The sequence below is a fragment of the Harpegnathos saltator genome, unplaced genomic scaffold (assembly GCF_003227715.2).
Source record: "Harpegnathos saltator strain DR-91 unplaced genomic scaffold, Hsal_v8.6 scaffold115, whole genome shotgun sequence".
NCBI classification, from domain to species: Eukaryota; Metazoa; Arthropoda; class Insecta; order Hymenoptera; family Formicidae; genus Harpegnathos; species Harpegnathos saltator.
In genome coordinates, this window is record NW_020229890.1 from 1,370,039 (window position 1) to 1,390,138 (window position 20,100).

The 20,100-nt window shown below is 34.5% G+C and overlaps 5 protein-coding genes across 10 annotated transcripts; all 5 read right to left on the bottom strand.

Moving 5' to 3' along the window:
- Nucleotides 1-87: 87 nt before the first annotated feature.
- LOC105188556 (uncharacterized) lies at nt 88-2,559 on the bottom strand. 2 transcript variants are annotated; one of them, XM_025303287.1, is made up of 3 exons: nt 1,071-2,559; nt 766-865; nt 88-506 (listed from the first exon to the last, which is right to left on the bottom strand). In XM_025303287.1, the coding sequence occupies exons 1-3, from the start codon at nt 1,850-1,852 to the stop codon at nt 375-377; spliced, it is 1,014 nt and encodes a 337-aa protein (XP_025159072.1). In that variant the 5' UTR covers nt 1,853-2,559; the 3' UTR covers nt 88-374. The 2 variants fall into 2 exon arrangements, with proteins under 2 accessions (XP_025159072.1, XP_025159074.1); XM_025303289.1 differs by having other exon boundaries at nt 431-520.
- A 46-nt stretch (nt 2,560-2,605) lies between these two features.
- LOC109504342 (odorant receptor 4-like) lies at nt 2,606-6,519 on the bottom strand. 2 transcript variants are annotated; one of them, XR_003113609.1, is made up of 4 exons: nt 4,733-6,519; nt 4,391-4,490; nt 3,050-4,133; nt 2,606-2,956 (listed from the first exon to the last, which is right to left on the bottom strand). XR_003113609.1 is itself a non-coding variant. In XM_019843835.2 (3 exons), the coding sequence occupies exons 1-3, from the start codon at nt 5,512-5,514 to the stop codon at nt 4,002-4,004; spliced, it is 1,014 nt and encodes a 337-aa protein (XP_019699394.2). In that variant the 5' UTR covers nt 5,515-6,519; the 3' UTR covers nt 2,606-4,001. The 2 variants fall into 2 exon arrangements, 1 of the variants encoding a protein (XP_019699394.2); XM_019843835.2 differs by having other exon boundaries at nt 2,606-4,133.
- Nucleotides 6,520-6,672: 153 nt separating this feature from the next.
- Nucleotides 6,673-11,167, bottom strand: LOC109504338 (odorant receptor 13a-like). 3 transcript variants are annotated; one of them, XM_025303183.1, is made up of 5 exons: nt 7,851-11,167; nt 7,640-7,739; nt 7,360-7,470; nt 6,999-7,163; nt 6,673-6,880 (listed from the first exon to the last, which is right to left on the bottom strand). In XM_025303183.1, the coding sequence occupies exons 1-5, from the start codon at nt 8,657-8,659 to the stop codon at nt 6,827-6,829; spliced, it is 1,239 nt and encodes a 412-aa protein (XP_025158968.1). In that variant the 5' UTR covers nt 8,660-11,167; the 3' UTR covers nt 6,673-6,826. The 3 variants fall into 3 exon arrangements, with proteins under 3 accessions (XP_025158968.1, XP_025158966.1, XP_025158962.1); XM_025303181.1 differs by having other exon boundaries at nt 7,008-7,163; nt 7,640-7,772; XM_025303177.1 differs by having other exon boundaries at nt 7,640-7,772.
- A 480-nt stretch (nt 11,168-11,647) lies between these two features.
- LOC105188557 (uncharacterized) lies at nt 11,648-14,573 on the bottom strand. Its single transcript, XM_025302448.1, has 4 exons — nt 12,843-14,573; nt 12,599-12,731; nt 12,352-12,522; nt 11,648-12,136 (listed from the first exon to the last, which is right to left on the bottom strand). Exons 1-4 carry the CDS (start codon nt 13,640-13,642, stop codon nt 11,930-11,932), a joined length of 1,311 nt encoding a protein of 436 aa, XP_025158233.1. The 5' UTR covers nt 13,643-14,573; the 3' UTR covers nt 11,648-11,929.
- Nucleotides 14,574-14,964: 391 nt separating this feature from the next.
- On the bottom strand, nt 14,965-19,110 carry LOC105188512 (odorant receptor 22c-like). 2 transcript variants are annotated; one of them, XM_011150024.3, is made up of 6 exons: nt 18,275-19,110; nt 18,091-18,190; nt 17,821-17,931; nt 17,492-17,647; nt 15,505-15,655; nt 14,965-15,139 (listed from the first exon to the last, which is right to left on the bottom strand). In XM_011150024.3, exons 1-5 carry the CDS (start codon nt 19,063-19,065, stop codon nt 15,566-15,568), a joined length of 1,248 nt encoding a protein of 415 aa, XP_011148326.1. In that variant the 5' UTR covers nt 19,066-19,110; the 3' UTR covers nt 14,965-15,139; nt 15,505-15,565. The 2 variants fall into 2 exon arrangements, with proteins under 2 accessions (XP_011148326.1, XP_011148327.1); XM_011150025.2 differs by lacking the exons at nt 14,965-15,139; nt 15,505-15,655 and adding an exon at nt 16,657-17,139.
- Between the last annotated feature and the right edge of the window lie 990 nt (nt 19,111-20,100).

Consider the following 20,100-nt stretch of genomic DNA (forward strand, 5'->3'; position numbering starts at 1 on the left):
TATATAGGAGATACATATTTTCTATGAACAATACTACGAGAATAAAATAATGATAATCGTATTCTTTTTATTTGTTCATGTCTTATATTTAAATTAACGAGTTTTATCTGATACCGAAAACAGAGTAAGAGCGCAATTCTTTCGACGTAGTCACGGTTTGGTAGTATTTTCAATCGACAAGAAAAAAATCAATATATTTCCAACACATCTTCTACTTATTTGTATAAGATACAAATTATTCTCCGCATACAGTAATGACTTGAAGTATGTTTTAATGTCTTCATTTATAAATAAGACATCCCTTACATAAAGTAAATTTTTTGAACTATGAAACATTACGTTTTATTTGCATGCTCTTAATTATAGGTTGAATATTAAATGCCTATGGAACGTACCTGGTTGTTAAGTTGTTCACCAGTATAGCAAAAGAGAAATATGTGGATTGTAATATTAATAATGTTAAATGCATAAGAACCTACAACTCCAAGATTTTTAATATCCCAATCCTATAAATATATTCCTATAAATGTAGTAATATTCATGTAATTGATATTGGCAGCAAATGAGACAATCCAAAATAAATTTATGTTAGTATCACTCATATCATCGCGAAGAAATTTAAAGTTATCAAGTAAATAAATTTTGGAAAAACTAGAACCGACTTTCTTTTTACAATAAACATATCATTCGTTACATTTTTTTATTAAATATGGAGATACATTAAATTTGCATTTCATTCAAATCAACTGATGAATTTATACGAACCAAGAGTGTAAAATACAGCATAAAGCAAATGGATAAAGTATTCACCACTATTTCTACCAAACATATTTCCTGCATGGTGTATTGCACCACCTGCAGAAAACTGAAATATAATTACTAATAACGTTATGTCTTGATCAAGAGAAACAAAAATTTTAAAAATGGAGTAAAAATATTAATATCGAAAATGGCTGAAACTTGTATAGCAACATGAATTATTTTTATATTAATAAATTTAATTTAAATTAGTTAGTATATACATTACAGAAAGCAGGAAGACACAAAAGTTTATTAAGTTATAGACTCACTTGTGCACTCTTATTTGATGTTCAACCACTTTAGCTAACTTCTTATCTATTTCCTGCTCCTTTTGCCACTGTCCTTGGACAAGATCCTTCATCAAACAAATTAGGATCTTCATTTGACCGGTGGCATGCTCCACAAAATATGCTAGAAGACCGTATGCACTCGTCGTAGTCGAAACTACAAGGAATCCCGTTAAAGATTGGAATGTAAATATTATTTCGTAAAAAGGGCTAACTTGCACGTCAATGAATAAGAAATTAACTGGACAAGCCAACGGTCTGATTGTGATATTTTGATCGGTGATGAGGTTTCCTCGCGACAATGGCAAGATTATTCGATACGTAGTTACGCCAAAGTACATAAGGACACCACAGATTAAGATTAGGAGCCTTGCAGTCTTCGCACATCTGAACATAATGTTTCGATCGTTTGCGACGAAAACATTTTGCCAATCTTCCTCGACATGCTTCCAGCATTGTCCAATATTACTCTTGCGAGCCAGAATAATATCATATTGAATGGCACACATAATGGCATAAAGAATAATAGGTGTCACTTGAAGTCGTACACGCGCTGATTCCTCCATTAACCAATAAATGATACCGGGTATAATCTCGCAAGCGAAAAGAAAGTTCGAAACCAAGTTTAAAACGAAATTGTAAATTTTTCGGAACAAAGATCTTCTTTCGTTGCTGGATGGCCAGACCCCAATTATGACCATGAGATTGCGAGTGGGTTGCTTGATATATACGATATCTTCCTGACTGTATAGATTTCGCGGCATTTCTTTATGGACCCTGACAAACGTTTTGCGATACTCACTGGCTTCATCCGTTATGCAAGTTAACGTTAATGAGAAATCTGATCGCGAGTTCAATTGCGACTGGTCGTGGAAGCGCAATGCTAGCCATAATATCAACTTTATTATTCTCCTACGCTTGCGCGCTTTAAGAATTCAAACATTGCGTGCGTGAGAACGCTTGCAGTGAAGTTTTCGAATGAACTTGTGAACTTTGAGGAACAAGATTCTGTTCCGTAAAAAATATTTTCTCGCGGAAAGCAGTGAAATCATAATATTTACCTTTGCATTCTTTCTTTTTCGTAACTCAGGATCGTAAGATTGACTAACGTATAATAATGCTACAAATGTATGTGACGATCGAAATGAAAAGATACCCTTCATACGAAGAAAGTTAGTTGAATAATTGCGGAATGGCACGCTAAAGTTAATTTATGTTTTATCAAACAGAATAGTCCTCTGTAAATAAGGGTGATCTGATGTTTCGCAAAGTCGGAGGCAGATCAATATGAGAAAGAAATATTGGCGATGTAAACGCGAAGTAATACATGAACCTTTTACATACTGAAGTATCGTTGGTGATATGTAATTTGACACAAACAATAACATAAATTGTCCTATAAGGGAAATATATTCGGATGAATATCATGTTGCATTTACTTATACACATTACTAAATTTTCAATTCCGCAAGTAAATACTATTCATGCGTATATGTATATATGTATATATTTTTATATATTTATATGACAATATTTCTCTGAGATATAAACACAGCAAGCTTTAATAAAGCTTTTACATTTACTTGATCAAAATAGTTTGCAATAAATCTCAGATAAGCAACATTAATCTTTCTATTTTTCATCATTTTCTGTTTGGGATGTTACTTTTACTTGCGTAAGCAAGTTTACGCGTTTCTCTATAATTCTGTTTTATCCTTAGATACTATCTGGTTTTCTTGTTGAGCCTTTATTTAAGTTTGCTGTTCATGTCATATTTTTGCGGTGATTTGAGATATCCCACCAACATAACAAATTCATTCGGTCACATTTCGAAGCATATTAAAGTACGCCCCAGATGTTTTAATGATCTAAAACATTCATTTAATCATCTGTTAAACGTTTCGGTAATCCTCGCTTCGTCCTGGATCAGAATTTATGTCTATCTGAAAGTATCTTCTTACATCACCAAATGTCTTCAACGATAGCACCATAATCTTGCCAGCGGAGATTTTAGGCGGATAATTAGACATAATCATCAATAGAACTATGCTGCGCATTTTTTTCTCCGGAAGATTATACCATTCAAGCTCGCGGGATTCAATTGCTACTTTTTCCGCCTATTATTAATTTATCACGTAAACATAACTACCGCCTATATATTATTAATGTGTCACAAACTTTAAATTTGCAATTTCAAAAGAAGTATAAGGCACAGTTTATATTTCTTTCTAGGGTATGTCAGAAAAGTAATGAGACAATTTTTATTTTAATTAAATACTATAGAATATCCGCTTAAAGCAACATGGACTCTTTCTATGGAACATTCCTCAGACACAAGATGCACTCATTTGTGTTAGTGAATTTTCCATAACTCGTAGTAACTTTTTAGAGGATTTTCGTTGTTTTATTTGTATTTTATCGGAACTTTATTTCTTTATTTATCATTCTCAAGTCGTTTAAATGTTTTCTCAGACACTTTTCTTCGAAGTATTTATTTATTGATTATCACTGAAGCTTTTTAGAATGATATTTATACGCGCATTCTTTATGTTAAATCGTCTGTAAAAATCCTATGCACATAATAACGATTTCAATATAATTCTAATATAATTCATAAGTTATCATTCACTCGTTTAAATTTCATTTTATGGAAGTTCTTATTTCTCAAGTACTTATTTTATTTTATTGAAAAACTATAAGCTCCGCATTGTCAATTCACGAAAAAAATAATCATTACTTTTCTGATGCCTCGCATTTCTCCTTATAAGGCATACAATATTTATATTGTATAATAATAATTTTAACGTAAGAATTGCATGTTATTAAATGCGAATTCTTTTATACAAGAAATAAATTATGTTAACTATGGAATAGTACATCCTGTCTTTATCTCCGTAGCTCGAGAGCACGTGCTTAAGCACATGCAAAACGTACCTGGTCATTAAGTTGCTCACCAGTATAGCAAAACAGAAATATATGGATTGTCACGTTAACAATGTTTAACGCATAAGAGCCTATAACCCCGAAATTGTGAGTGTCCCAATCCTATAAATATATTCCTATAAATTTAGTAATATTCAAATATAATAGATATTGAAAAATCACTTAGTTTCGCTAAGTTTCGTTAGTGCAGTTTGCATCATCATGAAACATTTAAATTTACCAAATGAACAAACAAATTACTGAATTTTCTTTTTTCCGATTCTCTCTGTATTATTTCTTCCTCTTCTTTAATTACATTATTGCCGAAATATTCGATTTACTTCTATTCTATTTAAGTGAACTGATAAACAGATACAAACCAATATTACAAAATACAGAAGAAGGCAGATGGTTAAGGTATTCACCATGATTTCTACGAAACATATTTCTTGCATGGTGTGTTGTACCATCTGAAGGAAACTAAAATATGATTACTAATAAAGTAATGTCGTCTCTATTTAGACCAAGAAAAATGGGAAAAATGAAGCAATAGAAAGTAAAATATGTTAATATATGAAAATGACAAAATATATAGCACGCACACATTTTTGTTAATAAATATATATTGTATGAATATTAATAAATTATTATTCAGTTGAGAGTGTGTATGTGTGAGAAGAAAAATGAGAAGTATCACCAGCATTTATAACTCATATTCTTACCTATGTACTCTTATTTGATGTTCGACTACTTCAGCTAACTTCTTATCAATTTCATGCTCCTTCTTCCGTTGCTCTTGAACGAGGCACTTCATCAACCAAATCTGAATCTTCATTTGACCACTGGCATGCTCCACGAAATATGCTAAAAGGCCGTATGCACTGGTTGCAACCGAAACTATAATAAATCCTGTTATTGCTTGGGATACAAACAGTATTTCATAGAGGGGACTAACTTGTGCGTCGATGAACAAAAAATTCACCGGACAGGCCAAGGGTCTGATTGTGATATTCTGATCAGTTATAATCTTTCCCTGAGATAATGGCAAGATTATGCGAAACGTAATTGACCCAGTGTACATAAGAGCTGCACAGATTAGAATCAGGAATTTAGCGGATTTCGCACTCTTGAACATAACATTACGCGCGTCCATACTGAAAACATTTTCCCAGTCTTCCTCGACGTGCTTCCAACATTGTCTAATTTTACCATTGCGAGACAGAAGGACATAATATTGAACGACAGACATAAAGACGTAGAGAAGAAGAGGGCACATCTGAAGACGCATTCGCACTGATTCCTCCAGTAGCCAATAAATGCTACCAGGTATAAACTCACAGGCCAACAGAAAGTTGGTACTAAAATTCAGGAAAAGGTTGTATATTTTTTGGAATACGGACATCCTCCCGCTCCTGGGTGCCCAGACACCCACTGCGAGCATGAGATTGCGAGTTGGTTGCATAATGTATACGATATCGTCCTGAGTATGTTCGTTTCGCGGCATTTTTTACGGACTCTAACGAAAGTTTGAAAATATTGACTAGCTTCATCCGTCGTGTAAGCTACTGTTGATATGAAATCTGAATGCGACCTGAATCACGACTGATCGTGGAAGCGCAAAGCTGACCGTGAAGTTAACTTCAGTTAGCTCTCATACGCTTGCGTGCTTTAAAAATTCAAGCGTTGCGTGCGGGGGATCGGTAGCGGTGAAGTTTCCAAACGAAATCGTAAACCCCAGGAGAAGGGATTGTCTTCGATGAAAGCTATTCTTGCCCGATCATGTTCGTCGACCTTTGCGGCAATCGAAAAAGTTGTAGTGTGTGACTTTGTCCCTTTCCATTTTATATTTCACGATTGTTACATTCGCCTAGAAGTAATAGCTTTTTATTACCTCAGATAGGGTTTTCCAATTTGCTTAACTGCTACAAATAACATGTGGCAGTGAATCAGCATAATAGGGTTTCTTTTGTACAGGGAGTCACAGTTGAATAATTTTCGAACCATATGTTTAACGAACAGGAACATTCCCCTATTGGATACAATAAAAAGGTCGATATGTCGCGTAGAACACAAATATTAACGACATAAATGCGATGCTAGTAGTGAGGTATATTCGAAAAGACTTGATGTCACATATATTACCGGACTAAATTTTTATGTTTTAGAAGTATGTACTACTGATAGCTTTTTTTATACATACAGTTGATAATAATTCCCCCGAGATACAAATATGTCAAATTTCAATAAAGTTTTGACATTTACTAAGCCAAACTTCGCTTTCTTATTCTTGAATTCGTATTGCTCGCTTTGTTGCACTTTTATCCTGAGACGTTTGTTACACTTTGTATGTTACGTTCCATTATATATTATTCAAATATGATTATAATAATTGTAGAAACCAATTTAGAGTTTTTTTGCAGTAGTTCCATCGAATCCTTCAGACTTTCTTGTATCGTAACATTCATATTAAAATGTTATACGAATTTATCAATGATACTATGAGAAAAGAACTCACTATATAAAAAGTTACATAATGAAAATAAAACTTTCATTTTTAATGAATGAAAAAGACAAATTTATTTAGAAATAATCTGTGATCGTTACCGAAGGCTTTATATATATATTTATATACTTATGTATATATTTCACAGATAAATATATAGATAATATATACACACAAATTTCTGCAACTTGTTATCCTATATGACGTTATTATTTTCTACGCAATACATTAAGCGTCTAATTGAACTTACCAAGATTTCTAAATGTATTTAAACAAGATTAGCAAATTATATTTTTGTCTCGGTAGTTACTAATCACTCGGAAACCGTACAAAGAAGGTTGAAATACACGACGGCTGATTTAACCACCTAAAACATTTATTATAAATATTTTACACCAATTCATGCTCTTATTTATTGTCTGTGAACTACATGTCTGTTTAAAAATAAATTCGGACAATGTCGCCCTTAAAAAATTAATATATACTTCTCTTACATCACCAAAGGTCTTGAAGGACAAGACGATAAATTTGCCCGCTGTGATCTTTAACGGAATATGCGATATAATTATTATTAGTACCATGTCACGCGTTTTTCTTGATGGAAGACGATACCATCCTAACATATGCGTTTTCCAAGCAACCTCCTCTGACTGTTACAATAAAATAATGTAATGTTTATTGTTTATTTACCCGATGTTTTGCTCTTGTATCGTGTTTAAACATTATTTCAATATCCTCATGTACTTTCTAACACCGTGCCAATTAATACATTTTAGTGATACATATGATTATTCCAAAGTGATAATAAAATTGAATAGACATACAATATGTACGCGATCCACTTACTGCCTCTGTGACATGTTCACCGACGTAACAGAGAAGAAAAATATTAATCGCATCGGAAACCAGAACAATGAAAAAGGTACACGTATTTGCGGCATTCCCAACTCGCCACTCCTGTGAGTTTAATATATATTCAACAATCGTATTCCTGACAAATCGCTGGTGATAGAATTCTTAATTTTATACGAATGTCGTATGAAGTAATGTGTGCATAGTGCATAGCGTGCGCATGATGAAATGGAAAACTTTATTCACCATGACATGATCTGAACGTGCTGCCTACCATAAGAATACAATATCCTACAAGACACATCATTATAGTAGAACCCAATATCTCAAACAAACTACTGTGTCGCATCGTGTCTTCTACCAGATACAGAAAACTGAAAGCGACGTCAGTTATCGTTAATACGTAACTGTTAGGAAAAAAGAGGAAATTCAAAAAAGGAAAAAAAAGAAAAAGCAATACGAACTTGACAAAGCAAAAGTCTCACTTTCGTATTCTTATCTGATGCTCAACGACCATCGATAACTTCTCGTTCACGTTTTCCTCTGTACAGATCTGCTCACTGACAAGCTCCTCCATCAACATCATCAAGATCTTCATCTGTGCACACGCGTGCATGACAAGGAGCGCGATGAGGCCATATAACACAATCGTCACGGAGTACATGACAAATCCACTGAAAAGCTGCAACAGGAACATAATCTCGTAAGCCGGACTGCGCTGCTCGTCGAACACAATGTAATAACCCGCGTAAGCCAGCGGCCTGAACGTGACATTCCCATCGGTAAGCACCCTTCTACTTGTTAACGGCACGACTGTATGGAAGGACAGACCGGCACAGTATAGCATGATACAACAGACGGTAAATACATTTCTTCCTATCTTTGCCTTCTCGATCATAATTTCCCTCGCGCTCGGCAAAGCGACGAACTTCCAGTCGTCTTTTACGTGTCTCAGGCAAGTCTTGAACTTGTTTTCGTAAGTGATCAGAGTGCCGTATTTAATGAACGCGACGAACGAGTAAATCACAGGTTCGATCGTCATCAATTTGGCATGTGGCTCATCCTCGCTGAAGAATACAGAATAGAGGAACCCGGGAAGGACTATAATGCACACGAGGAGGCAGCACAGAGTGATCAGAAGTATTTTGCCCATCATTTCAAAGGTTGATAGATCTCTCTCGAGCAGAGGCCAAATGCCAAGTATCCGTAGAAGATATTGTACCGGTTTCATGACATACTTTATGTCTTGCTCGTAACTCATATTTATATGCGCCTGCGGAAGGTGTCTCTCCATAGTGAATGGAGAGGAAAATTTCCGAAAGAATTGGAAAGCGGCTTGTAATTTTCAATAACAAATAGAAATATATTCCGATGATGCTTCGGGTGCTTCAGGTGCTCACAAGCCGAGAGCTCGCTCACTACTGACTAAGAACTCGCGATAGAAAAAAACTGGGAATGACTACGGGGATGCAGCAGATCAAAGTAGACATTGAATCGATTGATGCGAACATGCGAAATCAAAAGCGCTTGCGCGTTTCAATCTCCAATGCCTCAAGTTTCCATGAGTAAAAACGAACTCACAACCATCTGTTACAATGTATACTATTCCTGTTTCAAACTTGAACTCTGATGCGAGAGTTAACTTTGTAACTGATGAGAAGTTTTCTCCCCTACGGAGAAGAGACTGGAACAAATACTCTATTCAAAGCAACTTTTCAGTGCTTTTATCGTTTACATGTACGTTGTGGGGTTTTAGTTACTAATAATTTACTCGATAACTCTGAAGTTAAACTTAACCCTTGCACATTCGTGGAATCAAAAGTCACCCCATGAAGAACATTTTTATAAATATCTCGCAACATTACAACCGTGTACTTGCGTTCTTTCATGTAATCTGTTTTCATTATCATTGCTAGCCGATGTTGAACGCACAGTCTGTTGCGGTGAACATATATTAGATAAATAACCGTTTGGCGTCATTATTGACCGCACGTTTGTAGTTACGTGGTTTTTCTTCAATTTTAGTGTATAATTATTATTTTCCTTTCATTTTCGGCATAATAAGCCACCTTCATATTCCTAACTACCGCGTTTACTACACAATATACCCAAGTAGCACTATCCATGGAGGTACATCTATTCTGGTCAAAAATAGAATAAAGCGTTACCAGGTAAACCTATTTCGTAAAGAAGAAATCCAAGCAACAAGCATTGTCTTTCAAGATCGATGCTCCCCTATCATTATAGCGGCCATTTATTGCCCATCTAAGCGCAATATAAAAGAAGAATATTTCATCAATTTCCTCAAAATTCTAGATCATCGTTTCATGTAGTCGTTGGCGGCGACTAAAAAATCAAGTATATATTTTGGAGATCGCGACTGATTCTACTTAGGGGTTGCGAACTTTTTAAAACAACTGAAATAGTCTTGGTATTGTATCTTCGAGACACCTTACACATTGGCCTTCGGATATAAGGAGCACCTCTGATCTAGTTGACTTCTGTGGTACCAAAAGCATTCCTAATAATTACGTCACATACAAATTTTGCTTCGAATTGTCTTATATGACCATACGCCTGTAATTATTGAATTAACTGAAAAAATTATGATGTAGCCCAAAAACTGTACCTTACAAGAGAAAACTAATTGGACTCTATTCAAGGACATTATTAGTCAATCCCTTGATTGTAATATAAATCTCAAAACTGGAAATAATATAATTAAAGCAGCAGGGCACTTTACCGTCACGATTCAAAATGCTACTTGGGAAGCCATTCTCATTTTCCCGAAATTAAAATAGCGGATGTAAAAATATTATATTCCAAGACCATAGTTGAGAAGGTATCTAAAAAAAGACGTTTGCATAAATTATAGCAATAGACCAGATGCCTCTCTCTAAAAACTAAATTAAATTATGCCATCAAAGAATTTAAATGTCTATTAAGCAACGAAAAAAATAATGGTATTCAAGCTTATTTACAGAAGATTTATGTCACGGCTGCAACAGATTACTCTGTGGAAAGCTACTAAGACACTAAAACAACTGGTAACAACCTCCCCGCTACTGCATAAACCAAATGGAACATGGGCTCGAAGTAACGAGGTAGAAGCAACATTTGCTAACCACCTAATCATAGTTTTCTCACCATATCCATATGAAGGCCCAACTGATCACAGGACTAAAGTCTTGAATACACTTGATAAGACTCCCATCTTAGAGACTGACAGTAGAAGTACAATGTTAGACATAAAGTTAACTTCGTTGCTTAATACGCTTGTGCGTTTTAAAAATTCAAGCGTTGCGTGCGAGAGATTAGTATTAAGAATTTGTAAACATCGAGGGACAAGATTGCTTTTTATGAAAACTATTTTCGCCTGATGACGTTCATAGACTTTTGTTATAAACAGGAAAATTGTAATGTTTAACTTTGTCCTGTTCCCTTTTGTATCCGACGATCGTAACTTTCGATCAACGTTCACCTAGAACTAATAGTTTTGGTTATATTATGTGTAGTCCTTCTACTTATTCCACTGCACACACATATGTGTGACAGTAAATCAATGTAGAAGTATTTCTTTCACACGCAGAGTCATAGCTGAATAAATTTTGAGTCATATGTTTTGTATAAAGTAAATTTCGCCCCATCGAGAACAATGAGGAGACAATAAAAAAATGTGTAATGAAATTTTAGTAATGCGAATGCGACATGCCCTTTACGCGTTGAAATTTTGTTAGCAAAATATAATTTGATATACGCTGCAATATAAATTCTTTCATGAGAGAAGTATATTTGAGAAATATTTTGCGAAATTTCACGTCGCATATTTCTATAGATTTACACATCATATTAAAATTTTATATTTTATAATTATGTTACTAATATTATACTGATATTTTTTTCTATATATGCAGCTAAGACAGTTTCTGCAAGATATGCATTTAATATACAAATTTCAAATCATTTCAATAAAGCCTTTACTTATGTTTATGAGATTACTACTTTTGCAGTAGTTCCGTCGAACTTTGCAGACTTTCTTCTATCATAACATTTCATGTTAAAACATTATACGAATTTATCGATAATACTATAATAAAAAAACTCACTATGTTAAAAGTTACATAATAAAAACCTTTGTTTTTAGCAAATGAAAAAGGCAGGCTTATTTATAAATAATCTATGACCATTACTGAAGGCTGTATATATATTTATATCCTTATGTATATATTTCATAATAATTCATAGATAAATATATAGATAACATATACACACAAATTTATGAAGCTTGTTATCCTGCATGACGTTATTTTTCTCTAAGCAATTTAAGCACAATCTAAACACATTAAGTTTTTAAATTGAACTTACCAAGATTTCTAAAAATATTTAAACAAGATTAACAAACTATATTTTTGTTTCGGTAGCTACTATTCACTCGGAAACCGTGCAAAGAATGTTGAAATACACAACGGCTGATTTAACTACCTAAAACATTTAATATAAATATTTTACACGAATTCAGGCTCTTACTTATTGTCTGTGAACGACACATCTGTTTGAAAGTAAATCATACTTTGGACAATGCCGTCATTAAAAAATCAATATATACTTCGCTTACATCGCCATAGGTCTTGAAGGACAAGACGATAAATTTGCCCGCTGTGATCTTTAATGGGATATGCGATATAATTATTATTAAGATTATGTCACGCGTTTTTCTTGGTGGAAGATGATACCATCCCAGCATATGTGTTTTCCAAGCAACCTCTTCTGACTGTTACAAATAAATGCGATATTAAAATAATGCGATGTTTATTGTTTATTTACTCGATATTTTGTTCTTGTGTCGTGTTTAAATATTATTTGAATTACCATATTCTCATGTACTTTCTAACACCGTGCCAATTAATACATTTTAATGACACACATGATTATTCCAAAGTGATAATAAGATTGAATAGACATACAATATGTATGTGATCCACTTACTGCCTCTGTGATATGTTCACCGACGTAACAGAGAAGAAAAATATTAATTGCGTCAGCAATTAGAACGATGAAAAAGGTACACGTATTTGCGGCATTCCCATCTCGCCATTCCTGTGAGTTTAATATATATTCAACAATCGTATTCCTGACAGATTGTTGGTAATAGAATTCTTAATTTTATGTGAATATCGTATGAGATAATGTGTGCATAGTGCATAGCGTACACATGATGAAATGGAAAACTTTATTCACCATGACATGATCTGAACGTGCTGCCTACTATGAGAATACAATACCCTACAAGACACAACATCAAAGTAGAACCCAATATCTCAAACAAACTACTGTATCGCATCGTGTCTTCTACCAGATACAGAAAACTGAAAGCGACGTCAGTTATCGTTAATATGTAACTGTTAGGAAAAAAGAGGAAATTCAAAAAAGGAAAAAAAAGAAAAAGCAATACGAACTTGACAAAGCAAAAGTCTCACTTTCGTATTCTTATCTGATGCTCAACGACCATCGATAACTTCTCGTTCACATTTTCCTCTGTGCAGATCTGCTCACTGACAAGCTCCTCCATCAACATCATCAAGATCTTCATTTGTGCACACGCGTGCATGACAAGAAGTCCGATGAGGCCATATAACACAGTCGTCACGGAGTACATGACGAATCCACTGAAAAGCTGCAACAGGAACATAATCTCATAAGCCGGAGTGCGCTGTTCGTCGAACACAATGTAATAACCCGCGTAAGCCAGCGGCCTGAACGTGACATTCCCAAGCATCCTTCTACTCGTTAACGGCAACGTATGGAAGAGCAGACTGGCACCGTATATCACGATACAACTGACGGCAAACACATTTCTTCCTATCTTTGCCTTCTCGATCATAATTTCCCTCGCGTTCGACCAAGTGACAAACTTCCAATCGTCTTTTACGTGTCTCAGGCAAGTCTTGAACTTGTCTTCGTAAATGAGTAGAGTGCAGTATTTAACGAATGTGACGAACGAGTAAATTACAGGTTCGATCGTCATCAGTTTCGCATGTGGCTCATCCGTGCTAAAGAATAAAGAATACAGGAAACCGGGAACGACTATGATGCACACGAGGAGGCAGCACAGAATGATCAGAAGTATCTTGCCCATCATTTCAAAGGTTGATAGATCTCTCTCGAGCAGAGGCCAAATGCCAAGTATCCGTAGAAGATATTGTACCGGTTTCGTGACATACTTTATGTCTTGCTCGTAACTCATATTTATATGCGCCTGCGGAAGGTGTCTCTCCATAGTTAATGGAGAGGAAAATTTCCGAAAGAATTGGAAGGTACTTCCACGGCTTGTAATTTTCAATAATAAATAGAGAGATATTCTGACGATACTCCGGGTGCTTCAGGTGCTCACAAACCGAGAGCTCGCTCACTACTGATTAAGAACTCGCGATAGAAAAAAACAGGGAATGACTACGGGGGTGCAGCAGATCAAAGTAGACATTGAATCGATTGATGCGAGCATGCGAAATCAAAAGCGCTTGCGCGTTTCAATCTCTAATGCCTCAAGTTTTCATGAGTAAAAACGAACTCACAACCATCTGTTACAATGTACACTATTCCTGTTTTAAACTTGAACTCTGATGCGAGAGTTAATTTTATAACAGATGAGAAGTTTTCTCCCCTACGGAGCAGGGGCTGGGACAAACCCTGTATTCAAAGCAACTTTTCAGTGTTTTTATCGCTTACATGTATGTTGTGGAGTTATAGTTACTAATAATTTACTCGATATTTCTGAAGTTAAATTTAACTTTTGAGCACATTCGATCAAGTCACCCCATGAAGAACATTTTTATAAATATCTCGTAACATTGCAACCGTGTTCTTGTGTTTTTCCATGTAATCTCTTTTTACTATCATTGCTAGAGGATGTTGAACGCGCACTCTCCTACGATGAATGCATACTAGATATATAATTGTTTGGTATCATTACTGATCCCACAATTGTATAATAGTTACGTGGTTTCCTTGGATTTTGTGTACAGTAATTATTTTCCTTCTATTTTCAGCGTAATATAATAAAAATGTCGCGATTATTCGACGGATAAAATAGAACATATTCTCTATTCAGATAACATATTTATTGAGGAGGAAATATTGAATGACAGACGTAATATTGTTTGTGCTGATGAAGATATATCGGACGATTGGTTAGTGAAAATTCTTCTATGAAATGAAATTCATCTTTCTGATGTTAGTGAGGATTCTTTATCTTTTCTTCTGAAAAAAAGGAAGATAATAGAGATTATTCGCGTAACTGCTATTGTGACAAGAACAAGTTTAAATAGGCCAAGATAGTTTGTAAAATTCACTCGTCTGAAAATATTATATGTACTAACTGCGAAATAGAATAGTTTGTGTATATAGACCAAAAAGGTTGCAGAACTAAATTTTTGCCAAAAACTTTTTATAATAAAAGTGTTTTTCTATTATTTTGTTTTGCGATTGCATTGGGATAAAAAATGACCCCACGTATGTATTTAAGGTAATTGGAATTAATTAATATAGTTGAAGGTTAATCAATTGGTTTTTCAAAAAAATGTCAGAATTTCATTCGCTTACCTGTTTAGTAAAGTGAGGTTATTTTGCACATTTTAGTAGAAAATTTTGAGGTATAACAGAGATACTGATTATGTGATTATTTAATATTATTACTTATAATATCATTATTATTATTTAATATCATTCAGTTTACACTTCGTAGAAAATTTAAATACGTCCCAGCTGTTTTAATAATCTGAAAGAATAAAACAGATATTTTACATATAAAATTGCATATTATTACAACAATTTAAAAAAAAAATTATGGCTGAATTTGGCAAAACTGAAAATTAAAATTTTCGTTTCTGGCAAATTATTATACAAAAGTAACTCCCCGTAACAATCTCAAATATGAGATAATATCATATTTGTCAAATTAGCTTAAAATTACGCGTACAAATAATTCTCATAAAAAGGTAAAATGATTAACAATATAAAATGTTTGTAAGGAATAAATAGGAACTCGTAAAAAATATAATTTTCTCTTCCCAAGTCTATGATAGCGATAATTGTTCGTTATTGCGTACGAATAATCTATTACATTCAAATTTAGTTTCTTACATAGCCAAATGTTTGCAACGACAGTTCGATGATTTTTCCAGCGGTGATTTTCAAAGACGTCTTAGACATAATCATCAATATGATAAATCCGCGTGCCTGCTTGAAAATGATACCACTTGAGCTCGTTACATGTAATCGCTAATTTCTCCGCCTGTTATTACAAATAAAGAGCTGAAATAGTAAGCTTTCGTGGTAAACCATCTTGGACGAATTGGCTTTAGATCATCAAGGGTGCACTTAGATGCATCAAGGTATGTATACAGCCTGCATTCTGACTGCATGTACAATTATAATTGCACTTGCATCATCAAAGAGTCACTGTACAACCTCGATTATAGGATATAAAATATACCTGTATGATAATCTGTTCGCCAGCGTAACAAAACAGAAACATATGCAATGCAATGAAAGTGAAAACACAACTTATTCTAATGATTACATTAGTCACACTCGTGTTCAATAGCAATAACTGGTTGAAATAGTACCCATTCCCACACATACGTACGCCTAGTCTATCTGTTACGTGTTTGTTTTCTGAAGAATGTATGGTATATCATAGTCTTACGATATTCTTAAGATCCTCCTCGTAATGTTTGTTACGTGGCACCTCGTACATTTTAAAGATTGCAATTACGCGTGAGGAAGCTTTAAAGATTAGTCGCACAGACTAACGTTATACAAATTATGCGGAACTCCGACGCAGGTCAAACTAAGACTGATCGTTGAGAATAAAGCTTGCGATCAAGTAAGCGCGCCATCAAAACGCGCTTGCGCGCGTAAAAACTTTCATGTTGCGTGAGTCAGAAAAATTGAGAGGCAAATTTAGCAAATTCAGCAAATTGCTCATCTAAAATTGATCTTGCTGGCATATAGAGAGTATTTTTATCCGCTAACTTTTACGACTTGTGAACACCACATACAACCACGTCTCATTGTGCTTTCTTCTTAGTTGAATCTGTTTAATAACTTAGTAAAGTCAGTATTCTACAGAAAGATTTGAACTTTCGAGAAGTTGTTATTCGAAAATTTATATTTATATTAAAAGTTTAAGAAGAGTATAGTGCAATTCTTCACACATATATATTAAGTGATTATATATTAAGTGATTAAAATCAAGAAAAGAATGAAAAATTTTTAACTATTGCTGTGTTGCTGTATCGTTTTTATTTTAAACTCGAATTTTGATTCAAGAGTTGAATTTATAACAGACAAGAAATTTTACGGCAGAGGCAGAGATTGAAACAGAACTTTGTACATCCAAAGCAACTTTCATATAACTTTATTTCCTCTGTACCGCTGAGTTTCACTTTGTATTATTATCTACTAATTATAGTAATATATACTACATATGAATCTGGTACTAAATTTAATGGTCAGCTACAAATATGTTTTCTAAGCAATGACAAACTTTCAATCGCTTATCTCGTGAGTTCATTTTAGCTGGTAGTTTTAAAATGTCACATGCATTTAGTTTGATAGCTAGATGTCGATTAATTAATATAGCATCCCCACTATCTGTTTTCTGTATATCTAACATTCCTGTTTGTTCATTATGCTCTTCATCGCAGAAGAGCATTCAGGTTACATGGTTACATTTCGAAGCACATTAAGATATGCTGCAGCTGTTTTAAGAATCTAAAATAAAAACAAAAAAATATTTCTTCTTCAAAATTCAACATTAAAATGATATCGTTTAAAAAATTATAATTAATCGTACATGATCCATCATATAAATTCCAAAAATAAATCAATGTCGCATAGGTCAAATTAGTTTGAGATCACATACATAAATAATCTCAACAAAAATAAATAATCAATATAAAAAAGCTGAAATTATTTAAATATATCATATAATAGTTTTAGAAGCGACGAAATAAAAAGATTTGAAAAGTATCTTTTTTTTTTTCAAATTTTACGCCATGTTGATGAATGTTCGAGATTGTGAATAAGTAGACGATTATAATTACATTAAAATTCGTTCTCTTACATCGCCAAAAGTCCTGAATGATAAATCAAACAGCTTGCCAGCGGTGATCTTGGTCGGCATATTCGATGCAATCATTACTAAAATGATTCCGCGTGCTTTGTTGTCCGGAAGACGATACCACTCGAGTTCACAAGATGTAACTGCTACCTTCTCCGCCTACCATTATAAGTAGAAAGCTGAAGCTTTTCTTTAGCTCTCGCAAAGAATGTGATAGACATTTTAAAATACGCAGTATCGAGTGAACACAATTAAGCTTCACGCAGGAGTATAATTGCACAAGTGCGTGGTCAAAAAGACTGTTACACTACCTAAACTATGTGAAAATATACCTGTGTGATAAGCTGCTCGCCCGTGTAACAAAACATGAGCATATTTATTATCATGCCTGAAAGTGCCATGAAGTAAGAACATAACGCTAATGCATTACTATTCTCCCATTCCTATAAGAAAATTGACATAACATCTGTAGATCACATGTATAAGGCTACAGTAATAAATTCGCAGGCAAATTTCGCTTGGCAATTTATTGTAATTTACTTTTCAATTCTTTCATATTTCAATATTATGAATTTGAAACGAATTTGAAGTGAACTACAAACCATCAATATGCAGTAACATAGAACGCAAATTATCACGGTGACTCCGGTTATTTCTATGAAACACATTTGCTGAAGAGTGGACTCTACCAATTGCAAAAAGCTGAAATGTATTTATCGATTGCATGATGAACGTTAACACGTGAAATTTAATAAGAGAAACAAGATCTAACAATCACAAACGTACCTGCGTATTCGTGTCTGATGATCGACAATAATAGCCAGCTTCTTGTTCACTTTGTACTCGTCTCTTTGTTTTTTCTCGACTAGATCCTTTATCAGGTCTATCAAAACTTTCAGTTGACCGCAGGTGTGCGTCACAAAGATGATGATGAGACCACATATGCTCACCGAGATCGACATAGTGACTAGCCCGGACAAACAATGCATCACAAACACCACTTCGTAGATCGGACTGGATTGCGCATCGAACAGAAGAGAATGAGTCGGATAAGGTAAAGGTCTGATCGTGATGTTTTCCGGAGTAACGATTTTCCCTTTGGACAATGGCAAGATTGTTCGAAGTGTGATCCCACTGCTGTACAAGAAAACCGCGGAAATTATAACCAAACGCTTCCCGGTTCTCGCGGATTCGAGCATCACTTTTCGCGCGTTCATGCCATTGACGTTCCTCCAATCCTCTTCGAGGTGCTTCAAACAGCGCCTGATCTGACTCTCGTATATAATTAAACTGTAATATTTGCCGAGAGACATAAAACCGTAGAGCATAATCGGAATTGTCCGAAGTCGAGCGCGAGCTCTCTTCTCGAATATCCAATAAAGTGCGCCGGGCACCAGGGAGAAATACAGAAGAAAGTATGAAATGGAGATTCGCAGAAATTTGTTAATTTTTTCGCAGATGGACTTATCTCCGTCGAACTTTGGCCAAACGCCAAGCGCTAATAAAACGCTGCGATTTAACTCCAGAATATTCTTAATGTCGCGCTGGTAGTGCTCGTTGCGTGGCACCTTGTGCATTTTGGAAATCGCAATCCTACGTAACGAATGTACTTTTTCCTCAGGTTAGATCGCACCGAGCAACGTTATACAAACTGTGCTAGCTACTGTGCTGCAAAATATACTGTGTAGAGCTGAGACGCAAGACAAATTACGACTGATCATTGGAGAAACAACTCACGATCAAGTAATCTCGTCAGTACAGTGCGCTTGCGCGTATAAACTATAATATTGCGTGAGTCGGAGAAATTGAAAGTCGCAAAGTTCGTGAAGCAATCTATTCATCCGTCGTCGACTTTGTTCGCTTATAGGTAATATTTTTAACTCTCACAATAGGAATATGCAATAGGAACTGCGTCTGATGCTTTTTGTACATTAGAACCGTACAACGTTTATTACGAAAATGTGAAGGATGGTATAAGGAATGATAAAATAGTGAACAGAAATGGTGAATATACATATGAAGAAATATAATCTCCTCATCATTTTCTATCATTATTTTTGATGTATTATACATTTATATATTTGCTGCTATAAAACTATATTTGCTGCTATAAAGCTCAGTCACGACATCTTTGAGAAACCCATCAAAACTTTCGCACTTGCCCAGTACATGTCCGATCGATACAGTGACTAGCCTAACTAAAAACTACATAATATTCAGGATCTTTTGGAAACAAAAAATTGTGAAGATTAATCAGATCAAACTGAAAAGAAAAGTCATGTACCATTTTGCAAAAATCGCAATAGTTATTAAGTTATTAATGATCAAAAGTGACCACATTTAGAGTCTCTTTTAATTGATAATTTGAAAATTTGCGTACTTATTTGAATATAAAATAAACAAAATAAAGTGCCGAAGGTACTAAAATGGAATAAAAGAGAAAACACAAAATGGAAAAATTTGCACACATAGGAACTTGCTCATTTTCTCGTAACTAAACCGTTTTTCGTTAAACTTTAGTTGGACATCAAGCGAATAAAAGATTGCGATTTAATTGCAATATATTTTTAATGTTAATAATATTTGTTACGAGATTACAGATTTTGAAAATT

Coding starts and splice junctions, on each gene's coding strand:
- LOC105188556 (XM_025303287.1), bottom strand. CDS start 1,852: ATGCCGCGAAATCTATACAGTCAGGAAGATATCGTATATATCAAGCAA. Junction 866..1,070: donor CATCAAATAAGAGTGCACAA/GTGAGTCTATAA, acceptor ATTATATTTCAG/TTTTCTGCAGGTGGTGCAAT. Junction 507..765: donor TGCTGTATTTTACACTCTTG/GTTCGTATAAAT, acceptor ATATATTTATAG/GATTGGGATATTAAAAATCT.
- LOC109504342 (XM_019843835.2), bottom strand. CDS start 5,514: ATGCCGCGAAACGAACATACTCAGGACGATATCGTATACATTATGCAA. Junction 4,491..4,732: donor CATCAAATAAGAGTACATAG/GTAAGAATATGA, acceptor ATCATATTTTAG/TTTCCTTCAGATGGTACAAC. Junction 4,134..4,390: donor TTCTGTATTTTGTAATATTG/GTTTGTATCTGT, acceptor ATATATTTATAG/GATTGGGACACTCACAATTT.
- LOC109504338 (XM_025303177.1), bottom strand. CDS start 8,659: ATGGAGAGACACCTTCCGCAGGCGCATATAAATATGAGTTACGAGCAA. Junction 7,471..7,639: donor TAGGATATTGTATTCTTATG/GTAGGCAGCACG, acceptor TTAAACTCACAG/GAGTGGCGAGTTGGGAATGC. Junction 7,164..7,359: donor GTGAACATGTCACAGAGGCA/GTAAGTGGATCG, acceptor TTATTGTAACAG/TCAGAGGAGGTTGCTTGGAA.
- LOC105188557 (XM_025302448.1), bottom strand. CDS start 13,642: ATGGAGAGACACCTTCCGCAGGCGCATATAAATATGAGTTACGAGCAA. Junction 12,523..12,598: donor TCAGATCATGTCATGGTGAA/TAAAGTTTTCCA, acceptor ACATAAAATTAA/GAATTCTATTACCAACAATC. Junction 12,137..12,351: donor GTGAACATATCACAGAGGCA/GTAAGTGGATCA, acceptor TATTTGTAACAG/TCAGAAGAGGTTGCTTGGAA.
- LOC105188512 (XM_011150024.3), bottom strand. CDS start 19,065: ATGCACAAGGTGCCACGCAACGAGCACTACCAGCGCGACATTAAGAAT. Junction 18,191..18,274: donor CATCAGACACGAATACGCAG/GTACGTTTGTGA, acceptor AATACATTTCAG/CTTTTTGCAATTGGTAGAGT. Junction 17,648..17,820: donor GCGAGCAGCTTATCACACAG/GTATATTTTCAC, acceptor TTATAATGGTAG/GCGGAGAAGGTAGCAGTTAC.